This window comes from Haemaphysalis longicornis, unplaced genomic scaffold (genome assembly GCF_048455015.1).
Source record: "Haemaphysalis longicornis isolate Haplotype H1 unplaced genomic scaffold, Haemaphysalis longicornis Haplotype H1 scaffold_8, whole genome shotgun sequence".
Lineage (NCBI taxonomy): Eukaryota > Metazoa > Arthropoda > Arachnida > Ixodida > Ixodidae > Haemaphysalis > Haemaphysalis longicornis.
The window spans coordinates 70,990,967-71,012,463 of record NW_027526445.1 but is presented as its reverse complement, the minus strand read 5'-3'; the positions used below and the strand labels follow the sequence as shown (position 1 = coordinate 71,012,463).

Below are 21,497 nucleotides of genomic sequence, written 5' to 3'. Positions count from 1 at the left end.
CTCCGCACCGCGTCACATACGTTCCGCGCCCACACCACGACGTTGTCAATAGAGTATGACGGCTGTGCGGCCAGGTGTTAAAATGTTCCCCTTTAATTTGCTTACTGGCACGCTCCCTGTTTAAAGGGATCAGGAAAGCGAGTTGGGTTCTTCCTAAGGACGGCTTTGTCCCATGATGCCAATTTTAACGCGAACTTTCAACAATCAGTATTGGAATTAAGGAATAATATAAAGCACCCAGTCCTTATGACGTCACTGGGTGTGCGTTTGACGGCCGCTGACGGAAGCCACTGCCAAGAAACGTGACTATGCGATTCTATTGCACCCCTTGCACGAGGTCGCGGGTTCGATTCCCGGCCGCGGCGGCCGCTTTTATGATGGAGGCAAAAAGCAAAAACGCCCGTGTGTACGAGATTTCGGCGCACGATAAAGATCCCCAGGTGGTCAAAATTAATCCGGAGCCCTCCACTACGGCGCGCCTCATCGCCTGCGCTGCGTCGGCGCGTTAAACCGCACAATCAATCAACCAAATCTATTGCACCCCTTATATGATAACGTGCTTTTAACATACTGATAGCTAGTAAATACCCCAATTACGTCACTTCTGATTTTTTTTGTATGTGGATTATTTATTAGAAGTTAACAACAGAATTGGTATCCGTATTATCGGGACACAGCGTTCTTTCTAATGAGCCAATATCTGTGTTTTCTTTTCGCGTCCTTTTAAGTGCAAAGATAACGACACTCCAGGCGGGATCTCTCTTGAAATTTGACTTCTTCAGACTCGTACGGAAACACGCCGGCAAAAAAAGAAGAAGAAGAAGAAGAAGAAGAAGAAAAAAAGGAAGTGAACTTCGACCTGCACCGTGCGCCTCACCGTCTCCCCGCGGAGATGGGCTCTCCCTGCCTGGCTTTGTCGCGGAGCAAAGCGGCTCTCCATCGTCGTCGCATCGACACGGAAGCCGATTTCTACGCGCATGCGCAGACGGACACGCCTGGCCGAACATCAATCGCACGCCGCCGCCGCCGCGCCTGCATGCGGGAGGGAGATCCGGATCTCGCCCGCTGCGGCCGAAGGGTGCGGAAAAAGAAAATGCGGCGACGACCCGTATCGGCCCGGATCAGTGGACGGCCGGGTTTTCCCTTTCTTTGCTGCCGCGGCCGCTTTCTGTTTTCGCCCTGAAGCAGAAAAAGTGACGAGGAAGAGTTCGTTATAGCCGGAGATTCGGCATAACCGAATTGCGTTATTTGGGGGTGTAAAAATTTCGCGCTCGTTCCCGACGTTATTGTGGCAAATAATGCATCTCAAAAAGGTCAAATTGACCTGGGCGTTGAGACGCGCTGTAGTGCAAGACTGCGGATAATTTTGACCACCCGGGCATATTTAATGCGGGCTGAAATCTCGATATACAGGTGTTTTTGCTTGTCGCCTCCATCTTAAAAGCGGCCGCAGCGGACGGGAGTCGAACCCGCGTCCGTGGGCTCTAGATAATGCATATATGGTTTAGATTTCTTGGTTAAGTTCTTATAGTTCATCATGCCGGCGGGCGTAAGGTTGCGGGGAACTCGGGTTTCGGCTAGATATCAGTACACGGCACCGTTTTTAAATGCAGAAGAGCGGCGGACGTTACGGTAGAACGCGAACGCGTCCTTTGGCAGCTGCAGAATTACGGCGTACTTTAATGGAAACCTAATTGAACCCTTAGGCCATGTGCTCGAAAGCTTGGAGTTCACAATTGACATCTGAAATAAATTTTGTTGCTGGTATTACTCCGTTTTCGTGCAAGTCCAGCGCTGCGTCTTAGCAGATTGTTCGTCATAACAAAACCTAAACTTTATTTGTATCATTTTTGCCGCCAAGCGGAGTGCTCCATGAATCGGAGTAATTTCATATACTTCCGTAGCATCTTCGAAAGTAAAAGCACCCTCGAGAGAGATAAAGCACGTTCTCTTAAAAATACCTTACCTTTTCCGCGCTTTATCTTGTCTTCCAGGGAGAGAGAGAAGAAACTTTATTTAAGAGTCTTTCGTTGCGAACTCCACACTGGACGGAGGTGGTTCCCTGTTCACGGGAATCCATATGCTGCTCTCGCCGCCTGGCCCCTGGTGACCAGTAGTAGCTGATCCTCCAGGGCGGGGCTGGTCAGCAAGATCCTCAATGAAGCGGCCAGGCTCAAGGAACAGCGCAAAAGAACGGGCCAGCGTCGAGCGGGCAATTAAAAAAAAAAAAAAACACTAGGCGTCTGATTCGTTTAACAGTGCGCTCTTGATATCCAGGAACTGAGTAAAGCATGTTCCATTAACCAAGTCAGCGTTCGAATGTCGGAACATGTGCGAAAAATCCAATCTCAGTCCTTTTCTCTCGCGCTGTCGAGTAAATTCCTCCGAGGAACTTATCTGGGTACATTGGGAATTGATTTGAGCAAACCAGAACTTCTTTCTTTCTTCCAACTTCGCCTTTCCATCTTTCGCTGTCTGCTCTGTGGCTGATGGCGTCGGGCGCGAACTTTTGCAGAAACATGGTCAAAAAGTACGTAATATGCTGGCAAGATGCAAGGAGGCGTTTGCATTGGTGGACGTGGATCTCTACACTTTGTTTCGTTATATAGTGGTTTTAAAAACTCAGCTCCATTCCACTCTGTGAGGGTGGATGACCAGCGGAGTTGTTTGCGGGGGATTCGTTGACCACAAACTTGATTCTGCCGAGCCGCGCCCACGTCTTGAATTTCCCGCCTTTCGCTGTTCGGGGACCCAATGGGCGGCCCGGCCCGATCTTCGTCGGTGGTCTTCTTCTGCTGCCTTCCCGCCCATTGCCACCCCCCCCCCCCCCCCCCCTTTTCTTTTTATGGGCGGGCTTCACGGTGCAGGACGCAATGTGGGAAAGCCAGCTTGCGAAGACCACGCTTGCATAGATCGATGAATTCGGCTTCACTTCCAAACACAAATGCGATGCAGGGAAAACGTAATTCCGAGGATAATATACTCTATCTTTTCTTCAAAATATGAAGCGCTGGAGGCGCAGAGGTGGTCGAAGGGAGACGGTGTGCTGATATGAAATAGTGGGGAGCGGCTTTCTTCGGTCTACGGGCGGAGGTGCGGTGTCAAAAGTACGGGTGATTATTCCAATGGATACGGCATGGCCTGGGCCGCCAGTGATCTTCCGTTTGTGCGACAGAATTGTGTTATCGCTTCATCGACCCTCCCTCCTTTCCACCACTACTCTACTCTGTGTTGGTGTAACAACGTCGCCGGTTTTTTCGAAATGGCACCGCTTTGCCGGCGCAGTAATAAACGAAAAAAAGGAAAAAAGAACTGGACGTGCGGAAACATGCGACCTTCGAGCTTTGAAGCTCGGCAAATAGCGTACACGTCGAGGCATGCTCGGCGACCAGCCGTTTTCCATCCACGACTTGTTGCCCAACGTCATCAACGCTGACAGCAGCAGGCCGCAGCACAGCTGTTCCCCTTCCCCCCCCTTTTTTTTGTCTCCTCTTTTCATAACGTTTACTTTTACCCCCCTCTTTGTCGACGTCGTGGGAAGTTTCGTTTCGTCGACGGCCAGCCACCGCCACCCGCTGTTCCGCGGAGCGCGCGCTCGTCCCGTAAATTTCGGGCGGCCCAATCGCGATGCGCAGGAGCGTTGTGTGGCGTCTGTCGTGCTCGTCGGCGGCCGAGTCGTCGTCGCGAGTCGTGCGTTCGCACCCGATGACGGGGGAGGGCAGTGAGGCGATGTGTATGCGCCAGTGTGCGCGGCTGACAGCAACGTGATCGGCGTTTAACGAGGTGAGATGCGGCCGGCTGGGGGGTGCACTTAGTACGACAAGCCACCACGTGTGTAGAGCGAAGGAAAGGCGGTCGTGATCGATCTTGGCGTATACTCGATCCGTGCCAGCATGGGTTTGAGTTTGTTGTGGCCATTTGGCAGCGGGGGATGTCATGAGCGGTTTTGCAGTTCCTACGCTTGTCAAGGTTTGTAAGGACCAGTAATTGGGTGTCTCGGATTGCACGGCAATTGTGGTTTCGGATCTTTGATCAGCCGCGAAGTTGGAAGTGGCAAAATTGGGATCAGCGTACGCGTTTGAGTGGTGTTGCGCGTTTCAGCAGCGGCGAAATGCAAAATGCGCGTTTCCGCAATTAGTCATGTATGTCCTTCCGTCCGTCGAGCTTTTGGCGTTTTAAAACACGAAGGGGAGAGGGGGGGGGGGGGGGGGTTGTGCTTTGTTGCGGGATAGTTGGCAGAAAAAGTCCAACGACTGCAAATCACATTTTCCAGAATGCGCTTCTTTTACTTCGGGAAATCTACCTTACCTTCTAGTGCAGCAGTTCCAAAGGCGCACTTCACTACTTGTTCCCACCCCTTCCCGCAGAGATTTATACACCCCCCCCCTCCCTCCCCTCCCCTCCGAAAATGAGTTCGACACCCCCCAACAAAGATTCTACAACCTCGAGTGCCCTGCCCAGGGATTTATACTCACACCCCCCAGCACCCCCTTGGGAGGATTTTGACATCCCCCCAAAAGCAAAATTCTGTATAAACCACTGCTCCTGATTTCTTTTTTTTTTTTTTCTTAAGGGGAGGGAGGGGGGCTTTCCAACCGCTCGAACATATGCAATGGCTATAGTCTGGGGCTTCTAACGCAAAAAATGCTTTCATGCCAGAACTTTTCCTTGTTTTTGTCCAGTGAAATATTTTGTGTCGGGCTTCGAAGAGCTGCTGCGTGACCACAGCAAAACTGCATTGCATGCTGAAGTGCTGCGTCATGAGGAGCAATGACTTATGCAACCTTTTGTAGTTCAGTTCCTGCAGCAAACTTCAGGTGCCCTGCAATGCCTCAAGCTCTTGGCAAAGCTGACAGTTTAATTGCAAAACTCAGTGTGCAGTGTAGGAGTAGTTTATCTATAACTAAACTATTCCTACACTCCACTATAGTAGCATGACCTGTAGGCAAGCATTTGCATTGGTTTCTTCCTGCTGTAAGGGATCAGAAACTTCAAAGTTAATTTTACTTTGCAGTTTTTACGGGGGGTGCAGTTCATCAATTTGAAATGGTTTGAAACACCACTACCCTGCTAACGGCTTTATTTTATTTTTTATTTTTAAAATATTTTTTTAACTGATACATCAAATTAATTATGTTTCGTTATCACAGGAGTAATGTAGCTGGGTTAAATGGCATTGAATAATGGAAACGTTGCAGCTGCATCCCTTACATTCCTGTTTGATCAGTCGCGTGGCCATGGCTGTCACTGCCTTTGCATTCCCATGGCAGGGCCACTGGACATTATGACAAGCCATGAAATCTTCGTGGTGCGCAAACACTTTAGGGCGAACTTTCATTCATTTTGAGACGATGTCACCTGCATGGGCTGACACTCTCATTTCCATCCTGCAGGATTAAGTGTGTGGGAAGCTAAGGCAGTCTGCATTACTTTTCTCGGTAATTTTTGGTGGACAAAATGCAGGGAATCTTTCTCATAGCAACAGTACGAAAAAAAAAAGCGAAAGTTACTTTTGTTGTTACTCTTGCTTCATTGTAACTGCTGTCCACACCTGCGACCCACATTGCAAAGTGAATTATAGTAGTGATTAGTTCATTTCAACCTGTTCTTCCTTGTGGTCTACCGTTGATGACCAGCTCAGCACTTGTGATATGCTAAGCTTGTATCGATTGCAGTTGGGCTACTGTATGAGGTCCAGCAAGATTTGTAATGGGCTAGTTGGTCGGATACTTGAAAAGTCACGACGATTGCGCAGAAGGACGACACACGGAGAGAAGACAACAGGATGAGCGCTGGTCCGGTTGCCTTTTCTCTGCGTGTCATCGTTCTGCGCAGTCCTCGTGGCTTTTCAAATACTATGTGAGGGCGGAGGCGTCGGCTCCTCCCACCAGCATGCTGTGTGTGCCTTGATGGTGTGTCTCCACGACCAGCGAAAGAACGAAGTCGGCATCTCGGGGAGTGCTCATCAAAGCCTTTTCCTCCCCCCTGTCTGTGCAGAGGACATGCTGCAGCATGACGAGCTGTCCCTGCAGGAGCGGGTGAGCGACCTCGAGAAGAAGATCCTGGAGCAGACGGACGAGATCACCTGCCTGCGCAGCACCATTGCCGACCTCCTGCGCCGCATGAACCAGCTCGAGGGCAGGGGTGAGTGGAGGGGGAGGAGAACGTCTCTCTCTCTCTCTCTCTCTCTCTCTCTCTCTCTCTCTCTCTCTCTCTCTCTCTCTCTCTCTCTCTCTCTCTCTCTCTCTCTCTCTCTCTCTCTCTCTCTCTCTCTCTCTCTCTCTCTCTCTCTCTCAAATAGGGCACAGCACTGACATGCGAGGACGAGGCAATAGGCAGACTGACAGCTATACATATCAAATTTCGACCTTACTATTATATACCTCTAATGTACTGTCCCCTAAGTATTTAAAACCAAGAGTAACAATGTTTGGGTAAAGAGGTAGCAACAGCTCGTAAACGAAATATCAATCATTCTGTGTGTCATCTGTGCCTTGGTCCATCCTTGTTGCTTAGTGCTGCATCTCTTTCCATTGAGTTGCGATCAAGCTAGCGCTGCAGCAAGTGGGTGTTGTTACCCCACAGACAGTCCTCCCCTCTGTGTTGTAGTGGCTTCTTTACTATTCTGAAATGCACCTGCATGCAAGGAGGTTCGCTGTAGTTTTTTTGCTCATAAATTATAAAATATTGTAAGGTTACAGATTCTGGGTAATAAGCGGGTGAAAACGGTGATCAATACTTGTCTGTTCTGTTAATGTGTTGTTTCTAACTGCAGCACTGCCAAAAAAAAAAACTAGAAATTTTAGTGTAATGTTTAAGGCAGTATGTTGTTCTGAAAAGCATTGAGTCCATTCTTCAGTTTTTACTGTACATCACTGTCAGTGTGTATTCCCCATTAAAAAGTCTGTAAGCGATGCTTCAACACCAACATAGGTTGCGTCCTTGAAAGCATCATTCCCAACATCTTTCATGCAAAGGCTGCTGCTGCTAAGTGTTGAGGGCTTATTGCCACCCAAGTTGGTTGAGCGCAGACCACACATAGCTTCCACGCCTTTCTGCATGCGGTGGGACGCAGATTTATTAATTCATCACTTAGCGAGCCAAATTTGGTCTCTCCCATTATCTCATGAGCTGTGTGCTTTTTTAGAGAGGTTCTGTGCTTGAAACAAAATTTCTGGGTCTGGGTTTGTCAACTGTCTGTTATTCGGAGTCAGTGTGTATTTTTATTGCTTCCTCCTAAAATGTTGTCCATTCATTCTTTTTGTGCATCACCCTGGGATTTACAGATGGTGAGTGGTCATCGTTCTGGTGTGTGTTTGACACTGCCTGTCCACCAAATGGCTTGCTGACTTGTGCAAATACTAATGGAGGGAAACAAAGTAACACCACAACTAGTATTGCATTTCTGGTGGAAACAGTGCAAGCTGTTGAATGGGAACCCAACTTTTGACATCTTGTCATCACTGGTGGGAACAGTGTGAAAGTTCTCAATTCAAGACTACTTAGCATGGAAGAGGGGCTGCCACTTATCATAGCTCGAAAATTTGCACTAACGTAACAAGTGCTATGCTTGCATTACGGCTGGTTGGTTGATTGATTAATCAAATAAATTTATCAGTGAATGCTTTTTTCAAAATTGTTTTAAACTGGTCAAGGTGATGCCAGCCTAAAGTTGTCACCTTTCCCTGAGAAAAAAAAAAGAAAAAAGAAAGAAAGGCGGCTTTGTGGTGGTGTTGTATATGCCATGCTATCCTGAAGGGCCACATCAAGAGAAACTCGAAGGGATGAGAAAATTTGTTCATATTACCAGAAATTCGTCTTAAGCGTAGGTGTTTTGCATTTTGAATGTTACAAGAGAGCAGAAGTGTTATTCATCTTAAACAAGGAGTTCATCTTAACCAGAGTCTGCTGTACAAGATTGAATTTGTGTTGACAAAAAAAACGTTGTGCTTTTATTTCTTTTTTTGACTTGCAGTTCTACTTATTGTTGCATTTTCCTAGAGAGAAATCAATGTAATGTGTGCTGAATGCGACTTGAAATTTTGGTTACTGCTCTGAACGTGCTGCCCTGAAAATTAACCGAACGTAATTTGTCCATTAAAAGCTCTGTTCTTCAATTGTTGTGCCTCCCCTTGGTCCCCCAGCTTGTTCACCCGCGTATTTTTCTTTGCTCGCATGTCTTTGCACACTTTTTCGACATATTTATCATTGTGCGTGCTGAATTGATGCTTATAAAACGCAAAAAAAGTCATCCCAGCATGATGGCCAAAAAACGGCCCATGACAGCCAGTTTTAACAATGAACAGCAGCCCATCCACTGCGTAAAAAACCGGTCGGTAAAGAACCAGGCAGGTGGCAACCTCAGCCAGGTGCGGCCTTCTAAAATTCACTGTGACCTCATCCGAGGGTAATTCTATTTTATGAGTGACAAAACTTCTCACTGTGTTGCTCAGAAAATGTGATGATGAAAATTTCAAGCTTGCTAGTGTCGCAAAGAGCGATGGGAAGGTGGTCGGTTTTGTAGAAGCTCTTTCGCACGTATTCGTTGGTGTGACGCTTTGGGAGAAACGTTAGAGAAGTGCCAAAAGCAGCTCATGATGAATTGGATGCAGATGACAACTGCTAAGCCCCCTGTATCAGGAAATATGGCAGTTATGAAAACGACAAGCGTTCTGAGCGCCTCAACATCTTGGAGCTCAACTCACTGCGAAAAGTCATAGAAACACACTGTGGCGAGAAAATGCAAACCCTGAAACTGGAGTCATTCTGCATGAATGATTGAAAAGGTGGTTAGTGCATGACCTTGTTTTGGCACGATCAATGATTGCATTACTCACAGGCACGGTCAGTTGACAGACAGCCGTGCGTTCTTCTTGATGTCCTTGTGCTGTGTTCAAAAGCAACTTACTATTTTGTTTCCTTTTGCTGTCTCTGTGCTGACCAATATTATGTGTTCCCTCCTGTTGGTGCAGCCCCGGTGATCACCAACTCCAACAGCCATGCCACAACGCCGACCAAGGTGTCCCCGTCCCCCCCACAGCACCCGGTCGTCCACAACCGGCACTCTTTCCACAGACAGGTACGCTCGTTGCTGGTGCATTAGGTAGGCTGTTTTGTGGGGGAAGTTTGTGCTCTTTATCTAAGCTATTGTCGTTTTCCACTCAAAACTGTTGCATTCTGCCGTGGCTCAGTGGTTAGGCCATTTCGTTACCAAGTACGAGGTCAACGGGGGCCATTCCCACCTCCGTAGCAGCTGTCTTTTTCCAGTGGAGTCAGGAAACGAGAACACCTGTGTGTTGAGATTTCAGTCCAAGTTTGAAAGATCCCTAAGTGGTATCCAAAATTATGCGCAGCCCCTTTACTGCAGTATGATTTGAAGTCCATGTGTTGCTCCGGTGCTTGGAGCCTCAATTTGAATAGGTTTACTTTCGTTTCAGTGAACTGCTGTAATTGTGCAAACATGCCCCCCTGCATTCGCAGGCGAGCAACAGCTCGAACTCGTCGTACACGGACGGGGTGACGCCCCTGAACGGCAACCACCAGCCGGCGCACACCTCGCCCGGGGTGGCCCCCCAGCGCCGGCTCAGCTACTTCCCCACCGCCTCCACCAGCTCCCTGCACAGGTACTGGGCAAGGGCAACGGGGCCTCTCTTCCTGGCGTTGCATCTTAAGGACACTTCTGCGGGTGTGGTTCATTTTTGTACTGAGACGCCAGTGTTACCTGTCATTAACTGAAGTGAAGTGAAGTGAAGTTTGAAGTTTTATTTTTGGCAGAATGGTGTACATGGTGCCGAGGCTAAAGGCGACGTACATGTCGCCTGACTTGACCTTTGGCTCCCGGTAACACTGCCAATAGAAGCCCGCCAGTGAGTAATAAACATGCTAGGCAGACAGTTGTTGTGAAAAGGGAGGAAAACTCATTGGCAGAGGGACAAACAACCCACCCAGTGAAGACGGAACTGCTTCTCTGCTGACGGCTTGCCACTGGTAGGGCAGGTAGAAAGGGTGTAAGCTGAGTTCTTGTGCAATCAGAACTGAGACTTGAACGCCATCGTGGAACCGTCAAGATAAATCATCTTATACCCCATACACCCAGGCACTCTCAATTTGGATTGAAGTGACAGAGGATTGTCTTTTTGAGCTCACTTGATGCACCACTGCTGCTTATATGACACGTCACAAGCCCAATTAAGAAAACACTCTCATACGCCAGATGGTGCCAGAAAGGTACTTTGCAGCCAGCTTTGGGTAACCCTGTGAGGCTGTAGCCGGTAGCAGCCAAATTCACGGCCATGTCAAGTCGTAAAGTGGTTGCTTTTTAGCAACTGGTACAGTGCTGTGTGGTGTGGTATGTGAGCCCTTTTTTCACGACAGCGCTTGGCCCCCACCACGTTGCCCCTTCATATTTGTCCCAACAGAGACAGTAGTGCAAGATGAACTAGCAATAACTGCTGTAGTTGATACAGTCGCCAACGGGTGTGGCAATGCAATTTTTGTGTTCAAGCAGGATTGACCTGTGGTGTCACTGTACAAATCCAGTTTTGTGCAAGTAGGTGTACTTATCTACATAAATATTATTGTGTACTTATTTCAGTCAGCTTACTCGATACAACTCGTGGCATTATTGAAGTTGTCACCTTTTATGGCATTACTCAAAGGGGAGAAGAGTATCACTGCTGCCTTCTGATTGCGCTTGGAAACCTCAGTCACGCTTGGATAACCAGGATTGAGTTGAGTGTGATAGAGCTCGATCGCAATTGAAACTGGCCATATAGCAGCGCCCGATCCGTATTGAGTTTGATCAGAATCAACTCAGTTGTATTTGAAAGTGCCCATGTCACAGGGGTATTAGGCTCCCTCAAAAATAAGTTTGCCTTGCAAAGGATGGTTCGTGTGGGGAATAAATTTGGGAAATAAAATAAAATGAAAGTAAATGTAAGGATTTAGTAGTGAAATAAATGTATGGGGAAACCTTTCTTCAGCACGTTGCTTAAAACACGTCCTGTGCAAGTGCGTGAAAGCTGCAGTGTCACAAAACGGTTTGTGGACAACCGTACATTTGAGACTGTTCATACCTCTCTGTTCTACTGTTCTAAAGTATGGTTTTCAGCAGGCGTTTCTGTTACACATGCGTGACTTTCCCTTTTAACAGTTTTGCCCTCCCCCTCTCTCCCCCTCCCTCTCTCCCTCCTTCTCTGAATGGCGATGGTGGCTGAGCGCAGCGAGGGTGGCCAGAGCTCGACCTCGGCCTCGCCCTCTCCGTCGCCCGCACCCTCGTCCTCGTACCGGGGCTCCCCGTCCCCCCGGCAGACGCCCTCGCCCAACCGGCACATCTCGGCCTCCACCTCCAACCTGTCCGCCATGCGGCGCTGGAGCAGCACCTGCTCCAGCCAGGACTTCGCCACCTCCAACAGGTAGGGCAGTGCGCCACTGGGGCTGCACTGGGGTCCCACTGGGTCAGTCGGCGTGTCGGGTGGCAGAGCACTGTTGGAAAACAGGGGCAGGGGATGTCCAGTTGTAACAGTAAACACATTTTTTTTTCATTTTTAGTGACAATACAATGGGGTGTGATGCATGCAAAAAGTTTGGCGACTGTTAAAAAAAAAAGGGAGGGCCCTGAAAGACGTACAAGGTGTGAGGTTCGGTCTTAGACCTGTGCACGGGCTTGGGTGACTCTGATAAGGTTTATCCTGAGCCACAATGTATTTTTCCTGGTGTGCCGAGGGGTACCCACGGCCAGGATCGGCTTGGATCATTGATGTAGTCGACGGATTTCGATGGCATTCTATTAACCAGCTGACACGCAAGCCTTCTTCTTGACCTAATCTCCTTTAATATGACCTTGAACGTAAAAAGGCAGGGTGGCGATGTGTGTTGCCACGAAACACTGTTGCCTTTTTGTCTAGTCCCACAGATCAGACAACTTTTTATTAATCTTAGCCCCTCCTGGGGCATCTGGAGAACAATTGTTGTCGATAAGCTAAGCATATTGTTGCAGAAGAAATTTTAACTTTATTGACTTATTTTCATTAATTTGTGAGGTCTCTTGGAATACAGGAAAACAGGAATTCAGTAGACGAGATGTTCCATGGAGCTGTGCCTGTCCCATTACTTTATAGCACTTTGGACAAGCAAGCTCTATCCCCAAATTTCAGCCCGCCCATGCACATTTTAAGACCATCTAGATAGGTAAATTAGAGCTTTGAAAGTAAGAGATTTGCAGTCTTCAATTAAGGGTCAGGACTAGTTGGCTTGAAGAAAAGCTTAGCTCAAAACAGTGCTTTTGGAGACTTGCAGTTGCGGTGCTCACGCATTCGGTGTTTGTTTCAGCTTGACTGCGCAGGCTCACAAAAAATGGCAAATACATCACCAAGGCTATGAAAGAAGTGCCATCCATTCTACGCCTTCTCCTCATTTTACTAGCTTGCTGGAGCCCCATTGGCCAAGTGATCAGCCAACACACAGTTGGAATCAGTTTTCAGGGTTTCTAAAAGTTTCTAAGCAGCTGCATTAGTTTTCGTTTATGTAAGTTCTCTCCCAAACGTAACATTTTTCAGCGTTCATATAAGCAACAGGGAACCAGCTCTCAGTGGAGAGCACTCCGTGCATAGGAGTGCTTGTACTAGTAATCCAGTTTTCTTTGCTTGGTTGATTCGGGGCAGTGTTTATTTCATTTTGTTTTATCCTTTCAGTATAAACTGACCAGTTGATGGGTTCACCTGTGCAGTTGGAATTGATTTGCAGGCCAGCAGTGGTGTATGCCAGTGATAAACTTAGGCATTGATAAATTGTGCATATGGAGCACAGCGCAATGACAGTTTTTATTGTCGTGAAAGTTTTGTGAAACTCTAGGGCATCAGTATCTGCAGCATGGGTGTAGTTGGCGGACCTGCTAAAAGCATTTCTACCCGACCCCCTCCCATTTGTTTGCTTGTGACAGTCACCTGTCCAGTTATCTGACCTGTGTGACCTGGATAGATAACACTCGTGCAGTTGTACATAAATGCCTCGCATTGCGGCCACAGTAAATGTAGTTGTTTTTCTTCAGTTTGTTTATATAATGCCTAACCCCCAGCCCCATTAGTCAAGTTGAGGCTCGCACGACAGTTCCAAAAACAGGGCTTTTTGTCAACTACCGCTCCGCTGATTCATGTAACTGGATCTTATTGATTTTAAAGCTACTGCGTTAAACCATTTGCCATAGGGCTGTACGGAAATGCATTAATTTCCATGCCCAGCAGATCGTTTAGTTAAGCTTACCTTTTGTGGCTGCCTTGGCTGGGGCAACTGCAGGCAGTGTAGGCCTGGTATCTCCATTACCAGACTACAGCGCAGTATAATTACAGCTACTCCCATTTTTGGTCCTACCTTGGTGTTCTTGTGTGTCTACAAATCAGTTTGGGCTGCACACGAATGTTCCTTGCCGTTAACGTGTGTGTGACATGGTTCTAACCTTTTCAGCTGTGCTTGTCTTGCAGTGCCTGGAAAGAGAGAGAGAACAAAAAAGTGTCCGCCTCTTGCCTGGCCCCCTTTGTTGGTCACTCACCCACAAAGAGGCTGCTCCCCTGCTACGCTACACGCTTTGCTGCTTTATCACTGGCTTGGCTAACACTGTCGCACGTGCCTCGATCGCCGCACCGCGATTCGCTGTGCAACATGTTGTGCTGTGTAACATGTGCAACATTCCTTTGGCCAGCTGCAAAAGTGGCCGCTGACACGTTTATCACGGAGGAATAGAATGCAGCAGATTTTGTGATCAGCAGCAGGCTATACACTCACGGTTTCCTCTTGTTTTTAATGTGAAAGCATGAAATGGCCCAGCTGAAGAGCCCGCATTTGGCGACTGTAACAGACAGCAAAACAGCTCCTAAAATGGCCAGTGGCACAAATAGATTAAGAGTAAAGAAATTGAGTAGAAAAGAAAATGAGGAAAATTTGGGTATGGATGGTAGCTGAGTCCAGGGCCTCCATAATTTGGGTCAAGCACGCACCATGACTCTGACTTCCTAAAAGTGGGCCGAGTGCAACGTCGGCGACCAGTTAAGCTCAAAATTAAGGTAACCTCAAGTTAAAAGTAGTAATAGTCCTAAGAACGTGTACCCACTTGTGCAGATTGGCCAGTGATGGGGATAGCTGCCGTCAGTATACTCACTCACACTTTACACATACCTGCTCAGTGGGATTGGCCACTGACAATGACAACAGCCTTTGAGGGCTCACAGCCAATTCACCAATTCCTCTTGTATGCGGCGCCAACAATCCCACTCTAAGGAGCACATTGTGGCGTTCAATTGGACATTAATGCTTTCACATTCACAACTCACGAGATGGGCTTAGGTACCTTTGGAATTGCATTTTATTTTGTTGCATCAGTGCATGGCATTTTTTTATAGATAAGAAGTAGTTCTACTGTGTGGTTTTTAAAACTCTCAGTTCCATTTTTTTTAAATGAGGCAGGAAAATGTTATAAGTAATTTTCATTTTGTCATCGAATCGACAGCTGTCAATGACTACAGTAGTTGTACTGTCATACGTATGTGTTGTAGTGAGTTGTAGTGGTTATGTGCTGTAGTAAGATGTACTGACTAGATTCACGCCACATGTATTCACATGCTGCATGCTGCAATATCCAGCTTGCGCTTTTGGAGCTGCCTTTTTTGCTGGGCACGAGATCCCATCACCTCCATTTACCCTGAAGCAGAAACTGCTGGAGCATTCTTGCTCTTTTTACGACACTTCCACAGGTTCCATTGAAATATCCTCGTTAAACAGAGCATTGTTACGATATGGCACTTGAAACAGTATCAAGCAGCAGTGTCACTTATGTTTGTAAAAAAATCTAAGTTAGTTTGTGGGTGCCTCATTTTTTTTAGTTTTGTTTCTTCCCAAGTAAAAGCTTCACAAGGGCAGCCAGCAATAAGGTCACTGCTGTTCGTAATGAGGATCCTGTGGGTCTAGACTACATTATTTTTGCCTGGCTGGATAAAAGAAGGTCTCTTTCAGAGACCATTGCAACAGGATTGCGGAGGCTTCCAGAATTTTTAGTCTGTGCAAACCACTCGCTTGTTTGCACTGATATTGAATTTTTAGTCTCTTTGCCAGCAACAGCACACACACCTGATTGCATCTGTATGAAATAAAAATGGGTTTCGTGCCACTGGGTGCAGCCAGTGCTGGATTGGCTCTTTTTTTTCCCCAATCCAGAAAAGACAATCCACCTATGGGCAAAAAAAAAAAAAGAAAGGAAAGAGCCCACAGTTTATGAAAGTGATTATTTTTTAAGAATTTGCAATAATGTCACAACACCACATATGTATTACTATTCAAAAAATTGCAATGATAAGAATGAAAGGCAGTGGAATCTGTGGGTAATGTTTGCCTGAGCAGACGTGTATGCAGCAACTTATCTGCTAAAGCTTTCTGTGGTTCACTTTATTAAGGACGCTCAAGGCTTCTATGGTAGCTGCCTTAGGGAAACTTCTACTTGTCCTTCTATAATGAGTGGTTAGCTATATGAAAAGAAAGAGCAGTCAAAGGGGGAGGTTATTACATGCCTTCAGTGTAGCCATTTTCATTGACCTGTCTGCCTTTCTCTCCCTTCACCTGCTTATGTTATAATCGCGGCACAACCAAGGCACCTACTCATATAAACTCCCATCCAGAGCACACATGCAAACAAGAAATAAATGTGCATATCAGGTTACTGCACACTGTATAAATACTTCATTGCTAATTGTCTATTTATTCTTCGCACTGTAGAATCTTCTTTATTACATATCGTATGTATCTGTATCTTGTTACAAACAATGACTAGGTATTTTTTTAGCACAGCATAGTTAATGCTCACCCCATGGGGTTGAACCTCATCTTTGTAGCATATCGTATCTATCTTATTAGGAAAAATGACTAGGTATTTTTCACAAATACATAGTTAACGACGTCCCTGTTTTGTAGAACGTGAACAGCATCATTTGCCCAAGCACACTAGATTACCTGGTATTTCTTTTGCTTTTTTTTTTTTTTTTGCTCGATGAGGGGCTTTTGTTCTAAGTTGAATGCTCCAGCAAAGTCGCGGAACATTTGTAGAGTTGTTTCACTAAATTTTTTTGTTATTTCTGCCTGAAGTCATTTGTATTTTGTGCCTCTACTAATGCCTTTGCTCATACGATAAAAGTTAGGTTATTTTTTTAAGGTTTTATTTTATTTTTTAACTTTATTTTTATGGTTGTGATGATAAAAATTGGGGGATGTGTGTAGTTCTTTATCCTGATTGTAGATGCGAAATTTGTTTTTGTGCGAAAAGAATATATTCAAATTTATTTGGATTTTTATTATTCATTTTGTGACAACTTTTGTAAATGAACTGCTGTAGTGCAGGGATGCAGCTGAACACGGTACCAGTGAACTATGCACAAATCAAGGAATGCAGTAAAAACAAAATTATCATTCTATCTGATCTGTAGCAAACGTTAGGACCATTTGAAGTTTTGGCCTGAAAGGAAATACCGGTCTTTCTGGTTCCCACCTTCCAAGCCCAAACTTCAAACGGTCGTAACTTCTGCTACAGACCAGATAGAATGATAGTGCACTCCTTGCTTTGTGCCCAGTTCACTGGTACCCTACAGCAGTTCTTTTACAAAAGCTGTAAGAAAATCAAATATAAAAATACAAGTAAATTTGAATAGATTCATTTTGCACAAAACCAAATTTTATATCTACAATCAGAATGAAGACCTACATATGTACCCCAATTTTCCTCATCATAACTGCAAAAATAAACTTTTTTCGCTTAAGACCAGTGTGCCCCTTAAGTCGATAGCACCGTCTGGTAAATAGCTCACCGCTATCCATTGTGCCAATAAGGCTTCACCACACATGTGAACAACTGTAGCATTCGAGTAGACGCCTCTCTAATCCCTCTCTCACACATCATCTGCATGGCTGAAAGTGTCTTGGCTTGGCTTTTCCCTCCCTGGCCGCTTATAAGCGCTGCTCGAGTGGACGTGTGGTGATCTCTGCCGCACTCTGTGTGCGCGTACGTGTGTATCCGCCCTCCCCCTCACCTGCCCCTCCCCTTTTTTTCTTTCCTCCCTGTAGACGCATTGTAAGTGGTTCCATGTACAATCTGCCCATGCGGTCATCTTCAGGGACTCTCTATAGACATGGGTAATGGAAGACGACGGCAGCATTGCATGTGCCTCTTCTACGGGGGAACATGCGGGACGGGTTCGGGGTTCCTCCACTGACGTCGCACTGAGCGCGTCAAGGGCAATGGCAGCTTTCTTTAGATTAAAACAGCAAGAAAGTAGTACGCAGCGTAGGTGCTGGTAGCAAGTTATAAAGCCAAACCAAGCAAGTTGTGAAGCCAAGTCAAGCCAAGCCCAGTTGGCAAAGTAGTCACACCAAAAATCAGAATTGGCGAACACCGTCTGGGCCTTATGGCTCTTCAAGCGCTACGGTTGATGTGTGAATTTGATAAAGCATAGCATATGAGGTTTCCAGTTCGTGTGGCAGTTTCTAATTGTGACATCACGATTCTGTGTTCTTGTCGCTCCTTGGACTAGGAATTTGTGCTACTGGTTCTTTTAGGCAATCTAATTGGGATTTTTGTTTTTCATATTATAGTGTGCATTGAGCACAGCTATGTTGCAGAGGCTTCTGAAAAAAGAAAAGAAAGAAGTAGCGAGTGAATTGAAAATTTAAACTTCATCCAAGCATGATGGAAAATTTTGACTTGCACCAGCTTAATTTCGACCACAATTCAAGCGAGGAGCTTTCGCCTCACCAGGTTTGAATTTTGAGTTTCAGGCTTAGTGGTTTGTACTACAGGCCAGAGGAGGCCATGATTGTCACTTCTTGAGACGTCCTCTGAGCTCCCTCGTACGTAAAGTTCAACTTAGCTTAAATCTCTGAAACTTGTGCTATCAGGAACGTGCATTTGCATGTACGCATCTGCTGCCGATCGACTCACACGACCCCAAGTGTGCTGCGTATGCATGGCAGACAGAGGAATTGCACACATTTTTTTTTTTTTTTTACGCTTCTTTGTACGAGTCCTTGCACATTCCTGAGTAGCGAGGTAGCTTCGGGCCGTAAGAAAGTGAGGGAATGTTTAGAATGCAGCGTTGAGCGCCTCGCAAAGCTGCTGTTGCCCTGGAAACGCCCAGCGTCGTCGGAGGAGCCTTGCATGGCAACCCTTTCCGCATGATGGTGGTGGCAGTAGTGGTCGGTGGTGGTGGTTGTAGTGTGTAGAGGTGGTAGCATCTTTTTGACTGCACACACCTTGCCCTGGCTCCTGTTGCAACTGAAGTGTTGGAAGAAGTGGTAGGTGTGCTCATATTGAGGGACTGGCGTTCACAGGTAGAAACAAAAAGGCATCTACTCGACAAAATGGACGTCTAAAATGGTGATGGCAGTTCATAATGAAACTGAACATGAGACAAGGACACAGAACAAGAGACAACACAGAACAAGAGACGACACCATGAATACTCATGGTGTCATCTCTCGTTCTGCGTCCTTGTCTTTTGTTTAGTTTGCTCAAGGATGCGGGTTCGATTCCCGGCCGCTTAAAGGGAAAACGGCCCCCAGGTGGTCAAAATTAATCCCAAGGCCTCTACTGGGGTGCGCCTCATCGCCTGCATTGCGTCGGTGCGTTAAACCCCACAATAAATCAATGAATGAATCAAGTTTATTTGGTTTCACTGGGAATGTCATGGTATAAAAAGATAGACGAGAAAGGCGGTGGAGTTGTAAGCGACACCCTTCATTGATAAGGCAATGGTTGAAACTGACGCATAATACTAGCACTAGTTGGAAGTCACTGGGGGAGGGTCCGCTGAGGAGCAACAAATGCAGAAGAGTGGTGAGGGGTAAGTAATCAGGAACGGTAAACAGGGGAACACGAAGACAGGAGTGAACGTGATCCACATTGATGAACTCCCAGCATGCTTTAGTTGCAACATGTCGGCAGGGCAAACTGTGCTCTGGTTTCTGTGGTTTTGATGTGCTGGGTTTTTTTCCTTGCTGTCCTTTATCTGGGATGCAAGAGGACTACTGTGGTTACGTGACTTCTTTTGTGGGGGAGGGTAACACTGTGCTTATGTCTATTGGTTCTTGGAAAGCTCTCTTTCATTCTAACTTCGTTTAGAAGGGCTAACAACTGTACAGGAAATTCCAGGTAGTCATTAAAAAGATCACGATTTGTCTAGTTTATGCATTGACATCAAAATGCATCAAAAGTCTTGCTAAATGGCTAGAGATCAAATTTGAAGGTGTTTTTTCTTATCAACATAAGTTGTAGTGGGCACCAAATTTTTTGGAGCTTGTGCATATGTATTTTTTTGTTCTCACACCTCTATTTCCAACTTTTCTAACAAAACGTTTTCTCTTTGACTTCTCGTTTTCAGCACAAAAGAGACCCAACTCAATACAGGTAACAACCTTCATGCTCATGATTTCAAGTTTAGCGCTTAATCAGCGCAATTTTTAAGCCTGATCTTTACACGACTGTACCTAGACTAATGTTATGTCATTACGCATACGCTACTACAGGTGCAACATTGCCTGCTATAGGAACTTGAACTGAAAGGACATGCATGATTTCTTGCTCTTTAAATGCTCTTGTGGTTTGTATTTTTGACAAACAATACCTTAAGTAAACTATTTAGTTTCCTTGAGGTGTGGCTTTATTTGAAACCTGGTTTATTTAGTTCTACTGTGCTGCTCGTGCATATTTTTGTTCATGTTAGTAGAGGGATGCAGATGGGTTCCATCTGATAACAGCTTGTATATGGGAATAGTATATGCATTTTTTATATGTGTACGGCAGGATCTTGTTACATGGAAATAACTTGCACAAATTTTTGCCCAATGTCAAAATAGCTGTTGTTTGCTGGTTTCTTTTGAATACTACTATTCTGTCACAAAAAAAAAAAAAAAGGAGGTGGCATGTTTCTGTGAAACTTTTGACAGTTAGAGTGAAATTTTGCTTCTCTCTTCAGAGATTGAGTGTTGAGAAATAGAAGGTTGATGGAGGATGGCAGTTAGATGTACTGAGATTTCAAAAGCCCCAAGGCTGTGAGCTTAAAAAAAACTCTTAAAATAAAGTGCAATGTTTCCTGCGACTGCTATAAACATTAGGGGCGTTTCACTTTGGTTTGCTTTTCTCCATCTGCACACACACACAGAAAAAAAGTGCGAGAAATGTTGACACTAAAGAGCCATTGAAGTTCAAAAGTGAACTCGCAAACAATGTGGACCCCAGGCAGATGGGCCTTTGTAGTTGTGCTCTTAAAGTTCCGCTCAGACTTCTTTGTTGCCTGGGAATGTGTGCACTTGATGCACGTGAAACGCAAGCGCCCCCGCTTCAGCGTCACCGCAGCGCGTGTGTGTGTGTGCTCAACGCAGAGGAGGGCACGGTGCGCATGTACCTGCGGGGGCGGCCCATCGTGATGCACATTCCCAGCGAGCAGCTGCACGACTACAGCCTCATGAAGGTCAACAGCGCCCCCTCCCAGCGGCTCAAGCTCGAGTGGGTGTATCCTTGCTACGCGCTGCGTCTTGCTGAGCACCTTATCTGTATCACGTACCTCATACAATAGGTATACAGTGTACCTAAGTAATGGTGTGCAGTGCCCCAACTTTATGCTGGGCAAGCTGGATGATTTTTCTTTAAAGAGTGCAAGAAATAGACTCACCACAGACGAAAAATGGACAGGACGAGTGCTCATCGCTTCTATTCTTTGTCTGTTGTGTGCCCGTTTTTGGTGCTCCCTTCCAAAGACACAGTACTCGTGAATGCTAGGGCATGCAGTGTCGACCTGTCGCAAAGAAACGGTGTCTCACCCTCTTGTGCTTTGTTAGACAATTGATGGAAGGGAATGCGTGCCGGAATAGTTCTGGTGCGGCATCCTGGCGGGACCAGCTTGCACATGTGCGGGATTGGGGGGAAGGTGGGATCTGGTGTACTTGAAAGCAGAGTGTGCCAGGCTCTGTTCAAATGAGAGACTAGGTGAGGTGGGGCAACTACAGCTTGTTACAGCCAGGGGAGATGCAACGTGTTAAGGGGCATGATGACGGAATTCCCTTTTTTGGGTGGCATAGGTGTAGACAACAGTTACTGATTTTCACGGTAGAGGTTGCAGGCTTGCCTGCAACATATAAGACAGGTGTCGATGGCTCTTCAGTAGTAAGTCCCAGACATGCCACGGGTAGTGCATCCATGAGTAGTTCAAGGACTATTACTATGGGAATACATGTGAAAAGTGAGTACTGGATTGAATTTTCAGTCGGCCTGTGGGTGAACCTGGTACTGATAGTGGAACAGCCGCAGTGTCCATTGGGAAGCAGCTGTGTCCATACCAGATCCTTACTTTTTAGGACGCAATTTCGGTTTCCCCCTTGCACATTCATATAATGAGGCTGGCTGTACACTTTCAGGTAACAACAGTGGAGACATGCAGACAGGCAACAGACTATAAGCCAGGCATAGTGCC

General features: G+C 46.3%; 1 protein-coding gene across 8 annotated transcripts in view; it reads left to right on the top strand.

The window, feature by feature from the left end:
- The window catches only part of LOC144149517 (echinoderm microtubule-associated protein-like 2), a 170,782-nt gene that overhangs the window by 107,935 nt on the left and 41,350 nt on the right, over window positions 1-21,497 (top strand). For 6 of the 8 annotated variants that reach the window (XM_077681128.1, XM_077681122.1, XM_077681126.1 and 3 more), the window contains exons 2-8: window positions 5,998-6,144; window positions 8,973-9,079; window positions 9,481-9,623; window positions 11,223-11,414; window positions 17,098-17,166; window positions 19,410-19,435; window positions 20,410-20,539. In XM_077681128.1, coding sequence (XP_077537254.1) covers window positions 5,998-6,144; window positions 8,973-9,079; window positions 9,481-9,623; window positions 11,223-11,414; window positions 17,098-17,166; window positions 19,410-19,435; window positions 20,410-20,539 — 814 coding nt within the window. Of the gene's footprint in view, window positions 1-3,633; window positions 3,784-5,997; window positions 6,145-8,972; window positions 9,080-9,480; window positions 9,624-11,222; window positions 11,415-17,097; window positions 17,167-19,409; window positions 19,436-20,409; window positions 20,540-21,497 lie in introns of those variants that run through there. The other 2 variants (XM_077681130.1, XM_077681127.1) reach the window with 2 other exon arrangements.